The sequence below is a fragment of the Gossypium raimondii genome, chromosome 12 (assembly GCF_025698545.1).
Source record: "Gossypium raimondii isolate GPD5lz chromosome 12, ASM2569854v1, whole genome shotgun sequence".
Classification (NCBI taxonomy): domain Eukaryota; kingdom Viridiplantae; phylum Streptophyta; class Magnoliopsida; order Malvales; family Malvaceae; genus Gossypium; species Gossypium raimondii.
In genome coordinates, this window is record NC_068576.1 from 39,423,361 (window position 1) to 39,447,388 (window position 24,028).

The 24,028-nt window shown below is 32.7% G+C and overlaps 3 protein-coding genes across 7 annotated transcripts; all 3 read left to right on the forward strand.

The window, feature by feature from the left end:
* Window positions 1-1,038: 1,038 nt before the first annotated feature.
* LOC105762169 (uncharacterized) lies at window positions 1,039-1,752 on the forward strand. Its single transcript, XM_012580068.1, has one exon. The coding sequence runs from the start codon at window positions 1,039-1,041 to the stop codon at window positions 1,750-1,752; it is 714 nt and encodes a 237-aa protein (XP_012435522.1).
* An 11,326-nt stretch (window positions 1,753-13,078) lies between these two features.
* Window positions 13,079-15,674, forward strand: LOC105764054 (ATP-dependent Clp protease proteolytic subunit 5, chloroplastic). Of its 2 annotated transcripts, XM_012582504.2 has the most exons (9): window positions 13,079-13,390; window positions 13,596-13,703; window positions 13,808-13,922; window positions 14,024-14,116; window positions 14,210-14,255; window positions 14,358-14,430; window positions 14,913-14,947; window positions 15,050-15,138; window positions 15,228-15,674. In XM_012582504.2, the coding sequence occupies exons 1-9, from the start codon at window positions 13,263-13,265 to the stop codon at window positions 15,435-15,437; spliced, it is 897 nt and encodes a 298-aa protein (XP_012437958.1). In that variant the 5' UTR covers window positions 13,079-13,262; the 3' UTR covers window positions 15,438-15,674. The 2 variants fall into 2 exon arrangements, with proteins under 2 accessions (XP_012437958.1, XP_012437959.1); XM_012582505.2 differs by lacking the exon at window positions 13,596-13,703 and having other exon boundaries at window positions 13,080-13,390.
* Window positions 15,675-18,821: 3,147 nt separating this feature from the next.
* On the forward strand, window positions 18,822-21,711 carry LOC105764055 (protein BLISTER-like). Of its 4 annotated transcripts, none has more exons than XR_001124514.2 (4): window positions 18,822-19,098; window positions 20,440-20,559; window positions 20,737-20,797; window positions 21,313-21,711. XR_001124514.2 is itself a non-coding variant. In XM_052624937.1 (4 exons), the coding sequence occupies exons 1-4, from the start codon at window positions 20,038-20,040 to the stop codon at window positions 21,333-21,335; spliced, it is 231 nt and encodes a 76-aa protein (XP_052480897.1). In that variant the 5' UTR covers window positions 19,420-20,037; the 3' UTR covers window positions 21,336-21,711. The 4 variants fall into 4 exon arrangements, 2 of the variants coding, with proteins under 2 accessions (XP_052480897.1, XP_052480896.1); XR_008191823.1 differs by lacking the exon at window positions 18,822-19,098 and adding an exon at window positions 19,135-19,413; XM_052624937.1 differs by lacking the exon at window positions 18,822-19,098 and adding an exon at window positions 19,420-20,064.
* Window positions 21,712-24,028: the final 2,317 nt, after the last annotated feature.

A 24,028-nucleotide genomic window follows, 5' to 3' on the forward strand; every position in this document is an offset into this window, starting at 1 on the left:
TTAAATTATTAAGGCTTAATGACAAATTTGGCCACTTTACGTTTATATGTTTTGTCAAAATGGTCCAACTTATATTTTTGAGCCTTTTTAGCCATGAACCTTTATTCTTTTTTCAAATTGTTGTTTTTAACAGATTTGATGAAAAGTACTTAAAAAGTTAACGGAATAATGTGGAATATTTTTAATGAGATGTAATTTATTACTTAGATAACCCAATAAAATAAATAAATAATTCATTAAGTTAAAAAATAACTCTTTATTTAAAGAAAATAAACGTAATTATCTAAAAAATGTTTCAAAATTAATGCACACATTTTGTATAATTTTTTTGAAACCTCTCAGTATGCATTCATTTTGAAACCTTTTTAGATAATTACATTTATTTTTTTAAAATTAAAAGTTTTTTAATTTCATGTATGATTTATTTATTTTATTATTTTCACATGTAATTATCTTATTGGATTACCTAAGTAATAAATTATATCTCAGTAAAAATATTGTACATCATTCCCATTAACTTTTAGGAGTACTTTCATAAAATCTGTTAAAAAAGCAATTTATAAAAAGAAGAAGAAGAAAAAACAAAGGTTAATGGCCAGAAAACAGCTCAAAAATACAATTAGGTTCATTTTGACAAAACATGTAAACGTTAATGGCCAAATTTACCATTAAGCCAATTATCAATTATGATTGTTAAATAAATGTTCTCTCTGTTTTCCTGCTTTTTTATTGATTTTATTATCGGTTTATATGTGAAAGTTTTGGTTAAATTAATGTTAAATCAATTATTTGATTCATAACTTAATCATTAAAATAGTTAATTTATAGAACCAACCAGTATTAGAATATAGGATTTCGAGTGAATTTCGGTGAATTGGTTAGTGTTTACCCTAAAATTAAGATATCTGTACATTTTGTATGGCTAAAACCCGCACGCATATGCTATTTCCATGCACATCTCATGCCTTGATAAGCAATCGAATCACCATTCCCATTTCTCCCCGAAATCGAACGTTGTTTTTACTTTCCTAAAAGAAGATGGGGATCAAACGTTCCCTCCTCCTCATCTCCATCTTCTCCCTCGTGGCTATCTCAGCTTGTGCTAGACCTCCTTCAGACATTACTGATACGCCCGAGTCACCCGATTCCACACCCGAATCACCTGATTCCACACCCGAGGCACCTGATGATGACTATTCACCTAATGCACCAGATGAAGCAGCAGACGGTTATGCACCTCCACCTGAAGCACCAACCCCATCTGCAACCTTTACAATATTGCCCGGCGGTAGTTACCCTGAGCTCGATCAAATTTGTGGAGCAACCGACTACCCCATCGAATGCGTAAGATTCATTTCTCCGTACTTGAACGACAGTATCAAAATCGACCCACTCAACGTCCTTAAAGTCGGGATTCACGTAGCAACTAACATGACCATAGAAGCCCTCAATCTCGCTATAAAGATTAGGGACGACCCCAAAACCTCACCAAATGCTCAATCATGCCTTCGCGTATGCACCGAAAACTACGACTTAATCCCCGACGGCAACGAACTCGCTCTACGTGCCATCGAGGAACGCAACTGGAGCGATTTGAGAAACCAGCTGAGCGGCGATCTGACCAGCGTAAACACCTGCATCGACGTGTACCATGAAGGTAACTTGGCATCACCGATGAGGGATATGGATTCAGATCTTTTAGCTCTGCACAGAGTCCTCCTCCATATCGCTGTCGACATGGTCAAGTTTTAGTCGGAACTGAACTACCATTTAAGAACTAAAATAAATTTTAAAGAGTCGAAACGTTATGTTCTTTTTATTGGAATCTTATGTTCTTCGCTCTTTTATAATTGTTTTTTTATTAAAACATTTTTATTTATATATATATATATATTTTAAAAAAGGATCGTTGTTTTCTCTCGAACTTCAATGTTGGAAGATCATCCTTTATAATACAAATTGTGTATTAATGTATATACATAAATACTACTTTTATAAATAAATAAAATGTATATTTTATTTATATATTTATAATATTTATATTATTATGTAATCTAACATTTTAATTTTTATCGATAAAAGGTACTACTTAAATATTATTAATACTAGATCATAACACATTTATGATCGATATAGAAATTAAATATGACTTTGGTCGAAGGTAGGTCATTAGAGTTGTCGATAACCATATATTATTAGATAATTTGGGGAATAAGATTTAGGGTTTGTTATTCTACAAAATATATGTATTTGGTAAAAGATCTCTTCAATTCTTTTCAATCTCGAAAATGAGTAATTAAGGACAATTAATCATGTTATTAATGTCTTGATCAATTGTACATAATTTTAATTGATATGAGAACAAATTTAACTCTTGATGGTTACATGTTTTGTCAATTTAGTCTAGATTTATTAAATCATTTACATAAATGTTCCAAGCTAAATTTGTTAAATCATTACTAAATTGATCAAATATGTAAACTTTGAGGGCTAAATTTGTTATTGTATCAATCAAAATTATGTAACATTATGATTAATTGTCCCTCATTGCTCACTTTTAAAATTTTCAAGGTTTAAATTACTCGATTTTTTAAAGGAATCAATTTTCTCGATTTGAAATTAAAAGAGACTAAAGAAATCTTTTTACCAATATTTTCAAATTTATCTGTTGAATTCCACGAGGATTTATTGATGAAATTTGGTTATGAATATCTAAGTTCATTTTTTGGGGCCTCATCTAAAATCTTAAAATAACTCAACGGACTAAAAATATTTTTTTATTTTTAAATTATATATGTGAACACTAAGTTATACCAAATTTATATATCCTATAGTATAATTCATGTTTGTTTAAGTTTGATCCGCTAAAAATATGGATATTAATTTTGCCTAAATTCGTTCAATTTAGAAATAATTCATTCAAATATGTTTTCAACTCGTCTATATTATTATTTTTATTTCATAATTATTCTATTTCTTTGTTTAATAATTTATATGGGGCAATTTACCTAAAAAAGCCGTTTTTTTCAAAATTTACCGAAATGGGCCGATTTTTTGATTATTTACTGGAATGGTTCATTTTCCAGGAAATCGTGTCCACGTCAGCACGATGTCAGGGTACGTGTCAGGACATCGCGTCCACGTCAGCAGGGCGCGCTGACGTGGACGCAATGTCCTGCCACGTAGCGCGTTCTCGGGGACGCGATTTTGACGTTGATTTCACGTTTGGTTTTTCTGGCTTTTAGGGTTTAGGGTGCAGGCTTTTTAGGGTTTAAGGGTCCCGAAATAAACTATTTCGAGTTGACGTTTCTGGTCAAATAGTATAAAATCGCGCCCTCGAGGATGCTAATTGAGAAGAAATTGTGAAATCGTGCTCTCGTGGACGCGATTTCGCTACAGTTGGTCATGTAAGAAATAATTTTTTTGACGTTTCTGAGCAAATAGTATAAAATCGCGCCCTCGTGGATGCGATTTTGCTACAGTAGCAAGTTTGGGCTGAAGCTATAAATTAGGCAGAAAATGTTCTTAGAATGTATAAGTCATAGCAGAAACATTTTAGAGAGGCTAAGAAAGTAAGAGTTTCAAAATGAGTGAACGTATTAGTGCTGTTATTTACTACGATGGTGAGGTTTGCCACACTGAGAATGGTGTTTTTTTGTCGGAGAATATGGTGCGACTGTCGTTTAACCAGAACATATATTTGACAGAACTTCGTAAAAGAATTAGGTGTAAAATCTTCGAAACGACGCCAATGAAAGTTCTGTCAATCACGTATCGATTTTGTTCTTATGTTGATCCGGTGACATATAACTCGTTCGACATAAAAGGTGTTCGTAGCTTGGAGGCAATGGTGCAGACTCATCTTGGTAGCGGAGCAACTTATATTGAGTTATATGTACAATTTACGTCGCCAACTGATGTACTTCTGTCTGGTGTTCGAGATGTATACACGACCCCTGGCCAACACTCGGTTAGCGGGTTACAAAATACGGAACAGCCCATGTTCGGTAGCGGTGTCGAATGCACATCCCCCGCAAGGTACTCTTTCGGTGGATGGGACATGTACGTCGGTGGCTCGACGTTTGACGCTGAAAATACGTACTGGGGAACTGCATCAAGTTCTAGTGGATGGCAATCTACATCCAATTGGGGACGTTATCAAATGCCAAGAATAAGGGATGACGTACTACCTACGACATCAACCGGTGACGGAAAGTCGTACGCTACAGATGATTGTGGGTTAGAAGATGACTCCGATGTGGATCCACCTCGAGAGCCCGGGCCGGATGGTGTAGAGGTGGGATTATTTTCTGAACCGGAGCCTATTCCAACAGAAGGTGAAGATGGTGAAAGGAGTTCAGATGATGAAGAAAATCCACGATTCAGAGCATACTCACCTCCAGCCCACATGCATAATGTCGATCTGGCAGCAGATGATGCGTTAGAGTTTCCAAATCTACCACACCGGTTACGCGATCGTACAAGCTCGGGAGTAGATTTCGGTGAACTTGAAGTTGGTAATCAGTTTACCAATAAGGATTGTTTTATTGGTGCTTTAAAATAGCATAGCATCAAAAACAGCGTTAATTACCACGTCGTTAAATCAAAATCTGATAAGTTTGAGGCGAAGTGTGCGGTGCAAGACGGTACATGTTCATGGAAAATTGTCGCCTCGTTAAGGAAAAGGATAGGGTTGTGGGAAATAAAAAAGTACAAAGGTCCACATACATGTGCTGCAGGTACAGCATTGAATGTATCTGAATAATAATTTTATTTTGCCATGTTGCATTATTTAATGTACTCCCTCTGTAGGTGTTTCACAAGCTCATCCCAAAATGGATTCAGCTATGTTGGCTAGCTTGATACTGCCCACGATAAAAGCAGATCCTATGACTTCAGTGCCGGTGATAATTGCCAATATCCGTAACCAAATGGGGTACACGCCCTCTTACCGCAAAGCGTGGATAGCTAAGCAAAAGGCGTTGGAGAAGATGCATAGTGGGTGGGACGCCTCATATAATGAAATATGGTAGTGGTGTCAGGTGCTAGAGAGATACGTCCCAGGTGCCATCACAGACCTTGAAACGGAAAATGCGTACTACAACGACCGATTGCGACGTGGATGCCAAGTGTTCAAACGCTTATTTTGGACCTTTAAGCAATGTCGAGACGCATTTCCATACTGCAAGTCGTTGGTACAAATTGACGATACCTTCATGTTCGGTAGGTATACTCATCAGCTATTAGTTGCAGTGGCACAGGACGGCGGTGGGAGAATTCTTCCAATTGCATTTGCAATAACACCGGGGGAGTCGTCTGATGACCGAGATTTCTTTCTCTCTAGGTTAAGGAGGCATGTGTGCCCCCAACCTGATATTTGCATTGTTTTAGACCGGGGCGCCGGTATGCTAGCTACATTTGATCGAGAGGGAAGCTTGTGGCAGCGCACACACCATAGATATTGCCTAAGACACATTGCTTCGAACTACTACAGGCAATATCCATCTAAGAGCGAACGACGACAAGTGACCAACATGGGTATTTACTCTATAACTGTATTATTTCATTTGTCAATTTACCTTAGTTTTATTGGTAGAAGTGGTATAAAATATTCGTTATGAACTTATATTGCCAGGGTATGAAATAAATAAAGATCGTTTTCACGAGATGTTGGCAATTTTATGATCCCAAATTGAAGAAGGGGCGGACTACCTTTGTAACATAAGTTTCGAACAGTGGGCACAAGCATACTACGGAGGCCTACGATATGGCCCTATGACGTCGAACCTGGTAGAATGCATAAATTCTGTTCTTAAAGGAACGCGCCATCTACCGATAACATCGGTTGTGCGTGAGACATATTTCCGTTTGGTGGCGCTATTTCCAAAGTGAGCAGCAACTTATGCAAGCCAGATGCAGGGTGGCCATGTATGGTGCAGTAAGGTAGTTCAAGAAATTAACAAAGCGAAGGCGAGGGTAAACATCATGCACACAGTGTTACACGATCGAGACAATTTATGGTTTCGCGTGACGGAGTTTGATAGACCGCACCAAGGTGTTGTTGGTGGGCAATATCGTGTACACTTGCGAAACAGGACGTGTGACTGTGGGAAGTTTGATGCACTTCGTTATCCATGCGCTCATGTTATTGCAGCTTGTCAGAAACTCCGTCTGGATCCGCTGAGTTATATGGACGAAGTGTACAAATTAGAAAACATGTACAACGATGGAACACGTTTTCCCACCGGTCCCAGATGAACGTAAGTGGCGCCCGTATCTCTTGCTCCTTTTAAGTCATTACGGATAGAGAATTGCGTCAAGTCAGGAAGGGTCGACCTTGCTCCACTAGAATACGGAACAATATGGATATCCGTGGCGAACCAATCAATGAAGTTGTGCGGATGGTGTAGGAACCCAGGCCATACAAGTCGATCATGCCCTAATCGCAATAGTTGAATGTAATTGTAGAAAAAATTATATTTTATTCAATTATTAATTGATAATTGTGATAATTGTTAGTAAAATTATCAAATTACTTTAATTTCTTAATTGTTATTACCGGTCAAAACATTTTACCAAATCTAACATTATGTAAAACTATGTAAAATTATTAAGCCCAATAACTTTTGTTAATGGTTAGTAAATTTATCAAATTATGTAAAATTATTAAGCCCAAAAAGTGTGTTAATGGTTAGTAAGATTATCAAATTAGGTAAAATTATGTTATGGTTTTAAATAAATTAGGTTAGGGTTTTAAATAAATTAGGTTAGGGTTTTTAATTAAATTAGGGTAGGGTTAGGGTTTTAATTAAATCGGGATAGGATTAGGGTTTTAATTAAATCGAGTTAGGGTTAGGGTTTTTAATTAAATTAGGTTAGGTTAGGGTTTTTAATTAAATTAGGTTAGGTTAGGGTTTTAATTAAATTAGGTTAGGGTTAGGGTTTTTAATTAAATTAGGTTAAGGTTAGGGTTTTAATTAAATTAGGTTAGGGTTTTTAATTAAATTAGGTTAGGGTTAGGGTTTTAATTAAATTAGGTTAGGTTAGGGTTTTTAATTAAATTAGGTTAGGTTAGGGTTTTTAATTAAATTAGGTTAGGGTTAGGGTTTTAATTAAATTAGGTTGAGGTTAGGATTTTAATTAAATTAGGTTAGGATTTTTAATTAAATTAGGTTAGGTTAGGGTTTTAATTAAATTAGGTTAGGGTTAGGGTTTTAATTAAATTAGGTTAGGTTAGGATTTTTAATTAAATTAGGTTAGGGTTAGGGTTTTAATTAAATTAGTTTAGGGTTTTAATTAAATTAGGTTAGGGTTAGGGTTTTAATTAAATTAGGTTAAGGTTAGGGTTTTAATTAAATTAGGTTAGGGTTAGGGTTAGGGTTTTTAATTAAATTAGGTTAGGTTAGGGTTTTAAATAAATTAGGTTAAGGTTAGGGTTTTTAATTAAATTAGGTTAGGGTTAGGGTTTTAAATAAATTAGGTTAAGGTTAGGGTTTTTAATTAAATTAGGTTAGGGTTAGGGTTTTAATTAAATTAGGTTAATGTTAGGGTTTTTAATTAAATTAGGTTAGGGTTAGGGTATGAAATAAATTACGATTTTTATTACATCAAATAGAACTTCTATTTTATTATATCAAATAATATCAAAATAACTCGGGAAAATTTCTATGCGTATTACATCAAATAAACTTCTATTTCATTACATCAAATAATAAATTTTAATACGGTAATCAATGTCTATGATCGGGGGATTCGGTTCCACATAGCGGCGGTCGACGATTACGCGCTGGATTCCTCCTTCCTCTAGCTTCTGGCGGCGGTTGTTCTTCCTCCGGTGGTGATTGTTGTTCTTCCGGTTCGGCGTCTGGTTGTCGGACTTGGGACGATGATCCACCTTCAAAGAATAGTGTATGTGGAGGTGTTTGCATCATAAACGGCGACGGTGTTTGAAAGCCATGCGTTGCTGGCGATTGGTAAAAAGGAGAGCTCCCCGACGGCCCCCCTTGCGACCCCTCCTGTGCCACTGCCCTAGTTATCGGTGGTCTGCTCGGCATAACAGGAAATGGAGCTGATCCGGGCATTTGGCTCCAACCTGCCATAGGATTCGGAAAAGGATACATGTACGGGTTAGGGTACATATAAGGGCTAGGAAACACACCTGGCATCATAGGGAAAGGCGATTGTGTCGGTATCATCTGTTGAATTGCTGCGTCAGGTGACTGCATCGGTGCTCTCGTTGGGGCCAGTGATTGCATGCCCGCTGATAATGCGTTGGGTGACTGTCTGGGCCTTGTTGAGGGGCTGCCTTCGAAGTCTTCTCGTCTTGGATTTAGAGGCCAGCGCATTCTCCTTCCGAGACGTAATTGCCGTTACCTCTCCTCTGACGTAAGTAAATACGGCTTCCCATGGATCCTAAACCATGGCATGTATTCTGGAACGCACGCTAACTCCGAAACGATGATTTCTTCCCGAGTAGGTAGATATTCATGCCGATTTTCCCACATTTCCGTGTACTCTGACCAGTATCTAGGCCAATCTGTACCTAATAGCCGAAGGTCGATTTTGTGGTGATCGTCAAACACCTCAGGATCCGCAGGAATCGGTTGTCTACATCCAAATTATCGTAGGACTCTGTCTGTCTGGTGAGGCTCCATAGTTGCATAGTTGATCAACACCACTTTCGCGTGCCAAGCATTCGGATTTTGTAAAAACTCTTCCGGGATTACTGCCCGGATTGCCGGATCCTCGTATGGTGTCCATTGAAACTACATGAACATGATAGAAATATCAGTTATATACATAATACTAAATACTAAATACTATATACCGGTCCCACTAGCGAATGTATGGAAATATCTATTTGCAATAATACTTACTACGCTTCAACCGTTGCTCCAATAATAGTATATCTTCAAGTTCGAGACAAGTAATCCACGATAACTTGCGGATGGTTCCACCTAATTAAATAAATTTTTAGCATACTTTTATTCTTACAAAATCTACTTAATAATTCCAAAATGTAATATAAAATTTACCTCGTTACGAGTGGGAATGTATGTGGGTGGTTCACTCGAGGACATAGAAATGGAAAGCGAAACCGTGCCCATGATTGTAGTAGTGACAGGAAACCTCCAATGTTTGCTCTCCTCGGTCGCGTCGCCCCGCACATCTCCCGATATAATGTTGCCAAAACGGCAGACCCCCAACTAAATTCACCGGCTCCTCTAAAATCAACGAGTTTTAGCAGCCACCTTAGATGTACACGGCTCCGTGACGTATCGGGCATCAAATAACCTCCAATTATTTGAAGAATGTATGATCGAGCATATCGGATTCTTTCAATTTCGGTTGAATTTGCATTCGGATCGGGGAAGGTGGCACGTAACCAGCCCATCTCCACCTTACCTCCATCCATTTTATCCGGAACAGCGCCCAAAAGCTCGTAGTACACCACCTCCCAATTGCTAGATTGGGCAGACCCGGTGACTGGGTGCCCGTCCACCGGCAATCTCAATTGCAGATGGACATCTTCTAGAGTGATAGTGCACTCACCACATGGAAGATGAAATGTGTGCGTCTCGGGTCTCCACCTCTCGATCAACGCATTGATCAGTTTCGGCTCCAACTTGCATCCCCGGCCTACCATCGCCACGTGCCAAAAACTCGCTTCCCACAGGTAGTTCTCTACTAATGGTGATGGAGGACCATGCATATCCCGGATAGTGCATTCCAATACCCGATCTTCAGACTTTTATAACAAATAATAAATTAATAATTTTCTAAAAATACATAAACAAAAATATCTTAAATAATATTTAAAATTTAAATTTAATACTTACCATTTTCATTTGCTCCACCGATATGTGATTCCTATCAAGATGAATCAATGATTTGGCCATTGATGAAAATATAAAAAATTTAAAATTATTTTAAAAATATAAAAAATTTGAAATTATTTAAAAAATGAAATTGAGGGAAATTGAAATTTAATATGGATTTGAGAGATTTTGGAATGAAATTGAGAGGATTTTGGAAGGAAATTGAGAGTTTAAGAGAATTTTGGAAGGAAATTGAGAGGATTTTGGAATGAAATTGAGATATGATTTGTTTGTGAAAAAAAAGGGTGGGGGTTTTATAGTTTTTTTTTTACTGTTGGGGGCAAGCGGTCAAATTTTTGACCGTTAGAGTCTGTATTCACGTCTTGGGGACATCGCGTCCACGTCGGTAGCGACCTGCTGACGTGGACGCGATGTCTTGACACGTACCCTGACATCGCGCTGACGTGGACGCGATTTCCCGAAAAATGGACCATTCCGGTAAATAATCAAAAAATCGGCCCATTTCGGTAAATTTTGAAAAAAACGGCTTTTTTAGGTAAATTGCCCAATTTATATGTTGTTTTTCTTTTTTATTAACATTTTAGAAATAGATAACTTATTACATTATAATGTTATATGGATATAATGGTTATGTGATATAATTATATAAAATAAAATCGGTTAAAATATGTCATAAGTCTCTTACTTTTCAAAATTTTAGAATTTAATCCTTATACTTTTATTTATAGGAATTTAGTTCCTCTATTTTTAGATTTCAAAATTCAAGTTCAATTGTTAAACAATGTTAAAATTAGGCTCAATTTACGATTTGGTCCCCAAGTACACTCATTTTCTCACTTTGGTACTTAAAATTTTTTGTCTCAATTTGATACCTAAAGTATCCCTTTATTATGGTTTCTAGTCCAAAAAGTAAATTCGCGTTTAAAAAAAAACATGGCCTTTATATTTTCATAAAATATATTACTTAAATTATTTTTTACTTAACAATATATTTATTAAATTTAAAATTAATTAATAAAAAATATTTTTTAATTCATTTTTCAGTTATCTCTTCCTCTCTCTCCTTCATCTTCTTTCCCACTCCATCTTTCTTTCCAATACAAACAACCATACTAAAATCTTCCTCTATATTATCAGATGCATATTCATATCATAAATATCGACACTATACATCCAAAAAAAATGTATAAAAAATTCATTAACTCAAATGATCGATCTAAATAGTGAAAGAGAAGTTTATAAAGAGGAGAAGAATATACTGAAACTTGGAGAGAATCTGACAGGGAAAAACACCTAGATTTGGTGTTGGTGTTGAAGTTTCGAGATTTATTTGTAGATATACAAAAATTTAGTGTTCTTTTAAAAATATAAATGCTGAAATTGAAAAGAGGGGGTTGGAAACAAGAGAATGGTGAAATTTTAATTCAAATGACTATTGGTGAGCGGAGGCCGGAGGAGGCTATTGACGCCGGAATTCGAAATTTTTTTAAGTTTAGTTTGGTTTTTGGTTTGAAACTTTTAAAGAAAGATGATTTTAATTTTAAATTAATTAAAATAAATGCAATATATAAAATGTTATTTAAAGGAGATTGTAAACAATTTTGAGTTTGTTTTTGTTTAGATTTTGGTGAACAAAAATATAAGAGAATCTAATTTTCTCTTTTCTCACATGATGAAGAACACCCAAAAATTTTGTTAGATTTTTTGGGTTAAAAACATTAATTATTTGATGGAATTAATGAATTTTTATTTTATACTTTATTATTATATATTTTTGAATTGTTTATATATTTATTTATATTTTATAGTTTTTAAAATTGTTATATAAATATATAATAAAAATATTTTTAAAATTAAAAACACCACATGGAAATTTTTTATTGCTCACCTATTTTTGAATGGGGATAAAAATTGGACCAAAATATATAATGGAATGATACTTTAGGTACTGAATTAGGACAAAAAATTTAGGTATCAAAGTGGGAAAACGATTATATTTCGAGGTCAAATCGTGAATTAAGCCTTAAAATTATCTTATTAAATTCAGATTCGCTACAAGTGATTTTTTAGTTACATAGCAACCAAATGTGTATTTTTTTTATTTCAAAATGTCACAATAACAAATTTAACAAAAAAACTAACAAAGATATTAATAGTTGGACTTAAAATTTGAAATTTAAAAAGTAAAGAAATTAAATTTATAGAAATAAAAGTATTAGGACGAAATTTCAAATTTGTGAAAAGTACAAATACTTATGATATATTTTAACAAATAAAATAATGTATTACAATATTTATAAACAAACTTAGTCGAGCCGGACTCGAATTGAAGCGCAAGCTCAAACTATATTTTAAAAGGGTCTAACTTTTTTTTTACTCAATCTCTTTTTTTTATTTAATATTTTTTGAAACCCTTTCAGATTTAAAAGCAAACTTTAATTTATTTATACAATTCCTAAACCGATTATAATCCTTGAACATTTAAATTGAAAGATAATATGCACTTAAGCACATTCAAGCTCACATCCTTTTATTGCAACATCAATTATGCTAATTGAGTTAAAATTCAACCAATGCCAAAATTTTCAAAACTAGACCAACGGTCAAACCGATTAAATTATTAATTTCTTGTTTGACAGGTTTGTTCAATTTAATTAAATAGATTATTAAAAAATTCATAAAAATAATTTTTTTTTAAAAAGTAGAGAAAATAGGTACAATTGATTTTTTTAGTTCGGTTCAATCAGTTTGGAGTAATTTACAAATCAATTAGTCTAATCTCTCTCTCCAAACTTGTACTCTAAAAGATTCTCGATCCGGTCCCAATTAAGCAACATTAATTGGCATGAAAATTTTAAAGTTGTGCAAGTAACCCTATCAAAATTTTAATTGTGCTTGGACACCCTAGACCAATGGGCCAAACATCAAATTTTTAAAATCTTTTGTTAGATATATCCAAGTCTCGAAGGTTTAGGTGTAACTTATTCGGAACTCAAAATCGAGTGGAACAAGCGGATCATTTTGTCGTCATTTGGGTAATATCAATATTGTTTAAATTGAATCGGATGGTTCGTTAGACTAGGATCTGGTCAAGATATCGATTTGGAAAGAGAGATCAAACCAATTTAGTTATAAATCACTTAAAATCGATTGAATCAGTTAAACTGATTCTTTATTTTCGATATATTTTTATTTTTTTAAAAATAATTTATTTAAACCAAATAAACTGTTTATGAAATCGATCCAAATTTGAAAAAAAAAATCAGTCAGTTGCTAAAGCCATCGCCGCCCATAAGCCCTAGAACTCGAGATAAATGAAACCCCAAATTACACGCCAATACATTGGCTGAAACAAAGTGGTTTCCATTTTGGGTTTAAATCTATTTCAGAAATTCAGAGAGCTAAAACGTAGATTAAAAAAAAATGGCGCACACATGCGTTACGACATCAGCCTCATCGATTCAATTCAGTTCTCTGCTTTACAACCCAAATTCAAGCACCAGTCTTGATTCTCATAACTTGTCCCTTCCTTCCCATACTCGTCGTACCAGGTACTCTAATAGCAATTTCAAATTAAAATATTTTTTCTTCAGTTAATCGTTTAATTCACTAGGATTGATTTAAAAACCATGTTTTTTGTTTTTGTTTTAATGTTGGTTTGTTTATAGAGTGTGTAAGATGTTGGGTTTATTTTGTTTTTAATTGTCAAATAATTGACTGAGTTTGAAAGCTTAATTGTTCAAAAAAAAATTTCAGGAAATTGAAGAAGCTAGTTAGTAATCAAAATAATGTAGTAATGCGTTTTCAGCCAAAGGCTTTTTGGGATGCAGAGACAAGCTCTCGGAAGGGAATTTGGTCAATAACGTACAAGCTTGTTTTAAACTGCACCTCTATGTTGTTGTTGTTTTCATTTTTTTTAATGGAAAACTATTATAAAAGAGATGAAGTATTGTTTTGTAACTATGTAGGGATGATTTGCAACTGCCATCATCGCCTTACATTCCTATGAATGCGCAAGGGCAGGGGCCGCCTCCAATGGTGCCAGAGCGTTTTCAAAGTGTTGTTAGCCAACTTTTCCAGCATGTATGGATTTGTTTTGGTTGTGCATTTTGGCCTTTACTAGACTTTGGTACTCTCTTATTGCTTATCAGTTCTTATCTCGGTTGTTTGTTTCAAATTTTTAGAGAATAATTCGATGTGGTGGAGCTGTTGATGACGATATGGCTAACATTATTGTAGCTCAGCTTCTCTATCTTGATGCTGTCGATCCTCAGAAGGTCTGTTTGGTTCCATGCTTTCTTTCAATAGTATACGCCATGACCTCTAATGCCATTATGAATATTATTTACTACGTTTACATTTTTGGATAGGACATTGTCATGTACGTCAATTCTCCTGGAGGATCAGTTACAGCTGGTAATATATTCATCTAATGAGAATCTTGTCTTTGTATTTGCTTCGATTTGTGTCAAAAAGCATCATGACTTGCCTGGCTTGTATGGTTTTGCATTTTGTTAGGTATGGCCATATTTGACACTATGAGGTATATACGGCCTGATGTCTTGACTGTGTGCGTTGGACTTGCTGCCAGGTAATAAATTTGTTGATGTTTTTTCTGTTTGTAATGCAAAATATGCAATTATATTTTCAAGTCACAATATGGAAGACCAGAAACCTGTAGTGTTGTGGCTATGCCTTGTTTGTCTCTTAATTAAGGAATATTGATCTTAACTTTGGTCCTTAATTATGGTACTCGATTCATTCCAACAGATATTTGATCCTTGATGAGAATATTTCTTAATATGCGTAATATATATTTTGTATAGCTGAATTAGTTGAAGAGATTGATTGTATTTTTCGTGTTCCAATGTTTGGAAGCCGAGTATTGGATTATAGCTTGACTTTTATAAATTATATGACAAAATAATGTTTTTGGTGCAAGAGCTTAATTATTGATATTTTGGATCGCAAGCTCTTTGATGTTAAGTGCATTCATACAATAAGATTTCAGTTTAAATCCGAATGCAATTGTTTATTATTGTTAATGGATATGTCTTGTTTTTCCCTGAACAGCATGGGAGCTTTTCTTCTTAGTGCGGGAACTAAAGGTATATAAATAGATTTCTGCCGTTCATAGCTCCGTTGATTGGTGTAGTTTCTCGTTCTGTCTGCTAAACTTGCATATTCCTTCGTTCTCTTCAAAACTTCAGGAAAACGGTATAGTTTACCTAATTCACGGATAATGATACATCAGCCTCTTGGTGGAGCTCAAGGAGGTCAAACTGATATCGATATTCAGGTATTATGCTTTTTTTCTCAACAAGCCTCGTGTTTAAATTTTGTACTTCCTTCCTTACCCTCTGTATGAATATTAAATATGATTCTCAGGCAAATGAAATGCTGCATCATAAGGCAAATTTAAACGGGTATCTTGCTTACCACACCGGTCAAAGCTTGGATCAGATTAACCAGGATACTGACCGAGATTTTTTCATGAGCGCGAAAGAAGCAAAGGAATACGGACTTATTGACAGTGTCATTATGAATCCTCTTAAAGCTCTTCAGCCACTAGCTCCTACAGCTGATAGTAACGAATAGCCGGATCTTCCTTCAGGTATTTTTACTATCATTTGACATGGCTAAGAAATAATTCGAAATGGTTGTTCGGTTTTCTGATTGCCTCTTCGAATACTAGATAATCTCGAGTCAAATTTTGATGTTAATTAAATATACCGGTATCGAACCTCGAAAAACAGGTTCCATGTGAATTTCATGGACTCCCCATTTGTTTGAAATCACTAAATAATGAACTGAAAACGCCTTCACCGTGATCAAGATTGAATTGGTACAGTTAACAAAGTAATCTAATGGCAGATATTGTGAAACCGGCAAAAAGTCAAAACATGGCTTCTGGTCGGGTGACTCGACTCGACATTGATGTCGGGTTTCTGACACGAGCAGAAGAAAAATGCCGTGCTATAACATTGCAGTACAGTTTGAAAGATCACTAAATTACCTTTCTTTAGCCTTGACATGACCACCCACCAATACTTTGGTCATTGTTCTTTAATACAGCTTCAGTGCAACACACTAGGTAGGTCAATAAATGTTGAAATGCGAAGATAAAAGGTCTAATCATGCCCCAGTCCTTGTACTCTTTAGGTTTTTGAAATTTAGTCTATCAGTTTTTAATTTTAGGGTTTGTTTGTTTTACTGAAAATAGTTTTCGGAAAATGTTTTCTGGAAAATGACCTACTTTCCTGGAAAAGTTAATATTTTTTGGTGTTTGGATGAGTCTATAAAATATTTTCTGTTATTTGGATGAATCTGTATAAAATATTTTCTATTGTTTAATAGATTTCTTAAAATATTTCATAAAATTGTTTTCAATGAAACAAAATGTAACATTTGAGATTTTCTTATCTTTTCATTGGTTAATTGAGTTTATTTTATATCTATAAATTTATATTTTACATTGTTTTTGCATATATTAAAAATATTTTGTTAAATTTAGATACATTACAACGTCATTTTTAGTTACATGACTACCAAGTGAATATTTTTATTTAAAATGTGACATCAACAAAATTAATTTTTTTACAGTGTCAACAATTAGACTTAATTTTCAAATCGAAAAGTAGAGGATTAAATTTTTAAAATAAAAGTACAAAGACTAAATTGCATATTTGTGAATAGCATAGACTTATGACATATTTTAACCTTTACACTACAAAATATTTATTATTGATATATTTATAATTGTAATAAGTATTTATTATTAAAATATTAATATTGAATATTTTAATAATATGTGAAGAATATTATTTAAAATTATCATTTTAAAATTTATTATTAAAATAATATATTATAGTAATTATATTGATAATTCATTACATGACTAAATATAAATAATTAAATATGTATGTTTAATAATATTAAAAATATAATATTTTCTATTAATATTTTTAAAAATTAAAAATAAAATTATTATTAATATAATAATATTAAGCTTGATTTAAGTTAATTTTATATAAAAATAAAATTACGAGTTTTTTTGAAAAATGACTTACTATTTCAACAGAACTTATTTTCGTAAAACAAACACGGAAAATGCAAAAATATTTTCATAAAATCTTACATGTAAATAAACAGACCTTCAGAGATTTAATTTATCTACTTATTTAATTTAGAAATTGTAGTTCGGTTAATGACGCTGTTATAGGTAGGGTTTATATTTGATGCACAAATAATAAATAATATATAATTCATAACGAAATTTAATTAAATCATGGTTTGTAGTTAATGCAGTGCCTGTATATAAGTTCATTTACTATAATTAAGCATATTAAGATGCATTATCAATAAACCAATGAATAATTTTTTAAAATAATTTAAAATATGTAATTGTTATTTTCTTTATCCGGTGGTGTCTTTTGGATGATTGACCAGTGTATCAAATACAAATTTAATCGAAGGTAATTAGCAGTATTATGAATTGGATTTTAATTTTTAAATGAAATAAACAGATAATTTTTAAATCAGAAGTAGAGTAGTTATGTGCATGTATGCAAACATGGGCGTTAGACAAATCTGGTGTTATTTATAGTAGTAAATGAATCGAGCTTGAATGAACGGATTTTTATTTTTGTTTTTATTTAAAATTATATATGTTTATGTTCGTTCGTTTAAGTTAAACGGACTTGTTCGTGTACATCACAAACAATATTTATGCATAATAAACAGACAATAAAATAACTGCCTATCTTATTTTTTGTTTTAAATATAAAACATTATATTATAAATAAAATAAGCACACAAACAATGATAATTTTATTAACATATAATAATCGAATAATAAATAAGCTTTAAATGATTTATTAAACAAGCTTGTTTACAAACATAAGTAAACTGAACAAGTTTTGTTCGTGATCGATTCCTTTAATAAACGAGTTTTAAAATCTTGTTCATGTTATCTTATTTAGTTTAATAAATAAATAAAAATAAAAATCTAACTGTTAATTGAATATTCTATTCATATACAACTCTAATGATAGTGTTAAGTCAAATGCCAAATTCTCATCCCCATCCCACAAAAGAGATAAACTTAGGGTGGGTTTGGATGAGCGATTTGGTGCGGTGTTGTGCGTTTAGTTTACTTTTTATCTCACGCTACAGTATCGCTACAGTATCTAATCTCACCGCCACCGCTGTTTTTACACTAACCGCAGGTAAACGCACCGTCCATCCAAACTCACCCTTATTCCGTGTTTCACTGTTTTCAAAATTAAACTGGACAAGCCGATCAAACTATTAGACTGAGAATCGGTTGAGATTTTGATTCAGAATTAGTTAGACCAATTGGTTGAATTATTTTTTCTATTTGTAATATTTTTTAATAATTTATTCAATCGAACTATTCGAATTTTAGAATTAATGGTTTGACCCGTTTAATCACCAGTCAAGTTTTGAAATTTTTTATTTTTATTAAAAGATTTTACGGTTTTTAAAATAATATAAAATACATAATTTATTACTTAAATAATATATACCTACAATCATTTACCATAATATAATGGATTGAACAACGTTATGGGGAGGGGTCCAAGATTGACATCAAATCGCCATCAGCAGTATCGATTTGAGTGATGGAAGACAAATTTTTTAAGAACATGTCAGCGTTGAGCAGAGAGGTAGATATTTTTTTACCCCAAGTTGCCGACTGTGACGAGATAGAGCAAAAAAATCTGTCTCCCCAACCCCAACAAGATTCATGCATGCTCCTTTTCCGTTCTACGCCCCTCGTATCTAAATATCGTGAAAAAAATATTGAATCCTAAAAATTTATTACAAAAAACTTTAATTCAATTACCACCTACAATTTACAAATTTAAATCATTTTGTAGATTCTTATCCAAGACTTGTATTATTTAATGATACCATGTGAACCGTTAGAAACATGTGAAGTGTATGGCTAACCCTAAAACTCAATCATATGGATATGTAAGATATATGATTTTCAATTTTAGCAGAATTTTCAAACTTAAACCCCGTGTCATTTAAAAAGTACAAGAAAACTAAGGCTCCCTTTGGATGCAACTGCATCTCAGTGCGTTGGCTGTTTTAGGCTAAAAAAAATTGCAACTGAAACGTTAGTAAACGCAAGGCTGTTTGGAAAGCATTCTTCAGTGCGTTGAGAATGCATTTCACCTCACCGGAGGCTTAATTTCAGACTGGAGCCTTTTGTTCCAGTGAAAATTGGGTAACTTCAATTGGTTTTTTTTTTCCTCTTTTACCCATATATTCTTCCGTTGCATTCTTCTTCAGGCTTTTCTGATGTTTGGTTACCCTTCTTCTCCCCTTTCCCCTTCCCCTTGGGTTGCAAATCAGTGTTCTTGGATTTTCTGTGTTTCTCTTTTTTTCTAATTGAAATTTTCATTTTTTTCCTTATTTGGTTTTGCATTTTTTTTTTAAATTCTGTGTTCTTGGATTGACATGAGCAAAAGTTCTTGATCGGAAGTTCAATAATAAAACTGTCTTGCTTCATTTCCATTATTTATTGCTTGGTTAACATTCTGTAAGGCCTTTGTAATTATGCTTCAATATCGTGTTTTAGTTTTTTTTTGTTGATTATTTTCTAATCTTGAGTTTCCCCTGTTCTGCATCAGATATGCATGTACTATGAGTCCATAATCCATATTATTTCAGTGATAACATGGGGGGTGTACTGAGGACATTGTTATTTGATCCCTCTTTTTTCTTTTTCTCTTATTTAAGGGACTTACATTTGTTATGCTCAGGTGTAAACCTTGACGGAATCTGTTTTCACTTTTCTTTCTCAGAGAGTTTTTACATAGCTTTATGGCTCTGTAATGATGGTCATTGGAGTATATCCGTCCTGTGGATTTTTGATCTAGCATTCTCGTCTCCCAAAAATATTTTAAGTTTTACATTTTTCCTTTTATTTTCACTGGGCTTTGGGAGAGGTTGTTAAAACTTTTGCAAAACCAGTGAACTTTTGTGGTATCTACCAGATTGGTTCAATGCCATTTGCTTATTTTCTTGACATATGGTGGAAGTCGTGACTCTTGAAAAGCATTAAAAAATAGCTCGTTTTAGTATGTATAACCTAAGTTGTCGGATTTTGGATCAGTTAATATCCAGAATCAAAGAATCACTGCAAACGTGATATATTGTTCTTATGGTTCCTTGCTATTCTGTAGAATCAGTGAGTTTATTTGCTATTCTGTAGAATCGGAGTTGTTCTTATGATCAATGTTGCAAACTTTTGCTTCTAAAGATGCTTGCAGTGGGAATTTTTATTGTTAGACTCCTGTGACTTCTTTTATGACTCTTCAATAGTCTGATCAATAAAGTCTTTGTTTTGAATGGTTTTCTTTTGTTGCAAAGGATGGTGCGCAGGATGAATTCAGTTTTATGCTGTATTTTAAAATGCTATGCTGTCTGTATGCTGATCTGCATTTTATTCTCTTGTGTTCAAATTGTTAGGGAGCTTGTTACAAATTTGTTAACGGTTTTGTTTATTAATGTTTTCTCTGTTCATTGTCTTGGCTTTTCTAATCTATTCATCCTTATTCTGCAGCATATTGAAGACTTGACTCAGGAAAAGTTTTCACTGCAACGAGCTCTTGAGGCCTCACGTACATTAGCAGAATCTTTGGCTGCTGAAAATTCATCTTTGACTGATAGTTATAACCAACAGGTTTGTTTCCAAATATTAGATTAGCAGCATTACCGGCTGTCATGGTCATGATATGTTTTTTTATCAGTTCATCGTGCTTCTCCATTGCAGCACTTTCTGTCATTTCATTATCCTAATTTGTATTCTCAATCCTTCTTAAAAATCTCTTAATTATCTTACATTTATTTTTCTCCCCAGAGAAGCATTGTCAACCGGCTAAAATCTGACATGGATACAAGAAGAAATCAAGGCCCAACTGGTTAGTATTTACTATATTTAGGTACTGGTAGTCACTTCAAATTGTTAGAAATAATTGAATCTCATATAACTACATACCACTTTATGTCATATGGTTAATGCAATGGTGTTTGTATGGCATGTGTCATGTGTGCACATATGCACATTGGTTTAGACTTGTTTGTGCTTAGATAAAGTTCTATCTAAAAATTGAGATACCTACTGCTGTCTATTGCATCTCTGGTGGTACCCATTAACCAAAAAATGCAGTACAAGGAACCCTCTTGAGGTTGTCCATGTCTATGCCCTTTGATCTACACTTGAAGGGGCCTTAAGTAGTGCTATCCCAAAGTTATTAAATATTGGGTTTGTTTCGGTTTTATATTCAGGTTAGGCCTCTCAACCTATTGCCTATTGGTTTTAGGTTAGATGCTTAATAACTTTTATCTATAAAATGATCCTAAGGCTGGAGCTTGTCCATTTTCCTGGATTCAATCAATAAGTCTTTGTTTTGAATGGTTTTCTTTTGTTGCAAAGGATGGTGCACAGGATGTTGTTGAACTTTGGCCTGCAATGCAATAGGAAACCAGCAGCAAACCAGCGTGCAGACCAGCATCCAAGCTGAACCAGATAAGCAGCAGCATTTTGTTTATTTTGTTCATTTGTAACTTGATTTAGTTGCAATGTAATTTATACTTAAAGTTAGTAGGAGTAGTTGTTGATTTATGTTTGATGTTATAGCTGGTATGTCAGCTACATTTTGTTTGTAATTTTATCTAGGCTTTAGTCATGTATCTTATACTTGACCCGTTCAAGCTTTTGATGGTTTTTGAACCATGAACAATAAGAAATGAATCAGATATGTTGATGAAGAATTGAACATGTGGTTTCTATTGGATTTCTTCTGAAATTAAGAAATGAATCATTTTTCATTCATCATTGCATTGCTTCATCTTTAGCTCAAATGTGAATCATTTTGCATTTTCTCTTCTGATGAATATTCCAATCTATTAGACAAATACACTAGTGTGATGTTGGAAACATGAATCTAGATTTGAATTGTATGCCTTGGGTTTCAATATAAATGAAGCGAAATCATATATTTAAATTTGATTTATTATATAAATAGTAAGAATGAAATGAAAAGTATAAAAATATTTTGAAAATATGAATGTTACATTTTAAAATATTTTATCCAATTCTGTTGAAATAATGTTTTGATTGATTGTAGGCTAAACAGGATTTAACAATGCTAATGTTATAAAGTCATATTTTGACGTCTTTAATCTTATATTATAACTCCAATGTTAAACTAAATCAAACTTAAAGTTTAAGTTAATTTTTATCACCCCCAATGTCTTATAATATTGTATTAGTAAAACATTTTAAAGGATTTGGTATGTAGGCAAAATTTCATACAAACATAGATAACGAAATTAGTTCAATTGAGTAACACTGTTAAACCTTCTTGTTAAACTGAGCTGTTCAGTAACTTATGTGCTAGGAATTAGTAAAAACCAGCAGTAGCATATTTATGTAATTGTAATAATTCATTTTTAATTATTTATTATTGAAAATAAATATAATTGTAATAATTTTTAATCATTTATTAATTTTATAATTGTTAAATAATTTTAAAAATTTATATTATATATCATTTTTAATCTAATGTCCTTAAAAGTCATTTTCTATTTTCACCTCACCGCTACAGTTGCGTTGGAATCCAAACACACACTCCACCGCTGTTTCTAATCTCACTGCTACAGTACCCAATCTCACCGCTACAGTAACTAATCTCACCGCCACCGCTATTTTTAACCTCACCGGAGCTAAACACACCGCCCATCCAAACTAAGCCTAATTCAATTAAGAAATGTATATCATTTATTAATTTTTAATGTTTTGTGAGTTTAATTGAAATAGTGGAAATTTTTAAATATATTTTGTTTTTTTTATAGAAATAAGTAGTGTAAAATTTGATAAATATACTTAATAATATTATAAAATAATGTTAGGTATAACTTAGAGTATTTGAAAATAATTATTCGTGTTATATTGGTGACGAGGGTTAGAAGATTAAAGGAGAATGCAAAATTGTCGCCAAATGAAGTTTGTTTAGTAAACTACAGCATTAGTTGTCAAAATATAGGGAAGTTTTCGTCACTTAACTAAAAGAATTACCATTTAATCATTAAAGTTTTCAAAATTATTATTTTTGGTCACCCGACTTTTAAGACCAAATTAGTAATATCAAGTCAAGTTCTATGCCCTTGAAAAACATTTAGAGCAAATATTACAGCAGCTTGTGAAATTAACTCTAATGTTATTTTTAGTCAAAAAATATATAATATATCACAATTTTTGTTCAAATTCAATTTAAAATTTCAATACATTGAAATTAATTTTCAAACCCCAAATTGTAAAAAAAACTATATTTTAAAATTTTATTTTCTTATAACAAAAAGCTATGTCAAGAAATAGAAGAGGATAAAAACAAAGAATTGATAATTTTTCTTAATGTTTATTATTATTTTTATGTGTTCTTTTAAAGAATGGGGTATTGGACATTTCTATTCAGATGATATAAAGAGAAAAGTTGAAGGGTTTAAAAATAATTTTTTCTCATTTTCTTTCACTTCATCTATTTTTGAAAAGTTTATCAACTTTTATTTTTATTTTATTTTATTTTTAGAAATTTCTAATCTAAAAAAAGAATTTTTTATCATTTTATATATAATCAAGATTAAATTAACAGAAAGTATAAAAATTAAGGACAAAAATTATTATAATACCAATTAAAAAAGTACCTCTTAAAAACTTATTCATGGTTTAGTGATTGATGGTACAATTTACCTTATTTTTTTATATATTTGTATTAGTTCGTAATTTTATTAGACCCTAAACCCTCATGAAAAACCACGTAATATGCTAGCAAAATGAAATATACCATTATAATAATTGATGGACCAGTGTTAATATAATTTTTATGTAATAAAATGTGAAATTTGATTGCGGTATTTTCAACAGGAAATATTCATCCAATAATGTAACATCCTCGTTATGCCTTTGAGTTAGAAATAGTATTGAGTCAAGTCAAGAATATTGTTAAACTAAGTCTTATTTGATAATATGTTTTGATATAACAAATTAAAGTGTTTTTGAATAAAAGTTAAGTTGAACAAATTGTTAAAATTAAGTTGAAATGATTTCGATTAAATTAAACATTTTCAGTTATGTTTTAACTGTTTTCAAA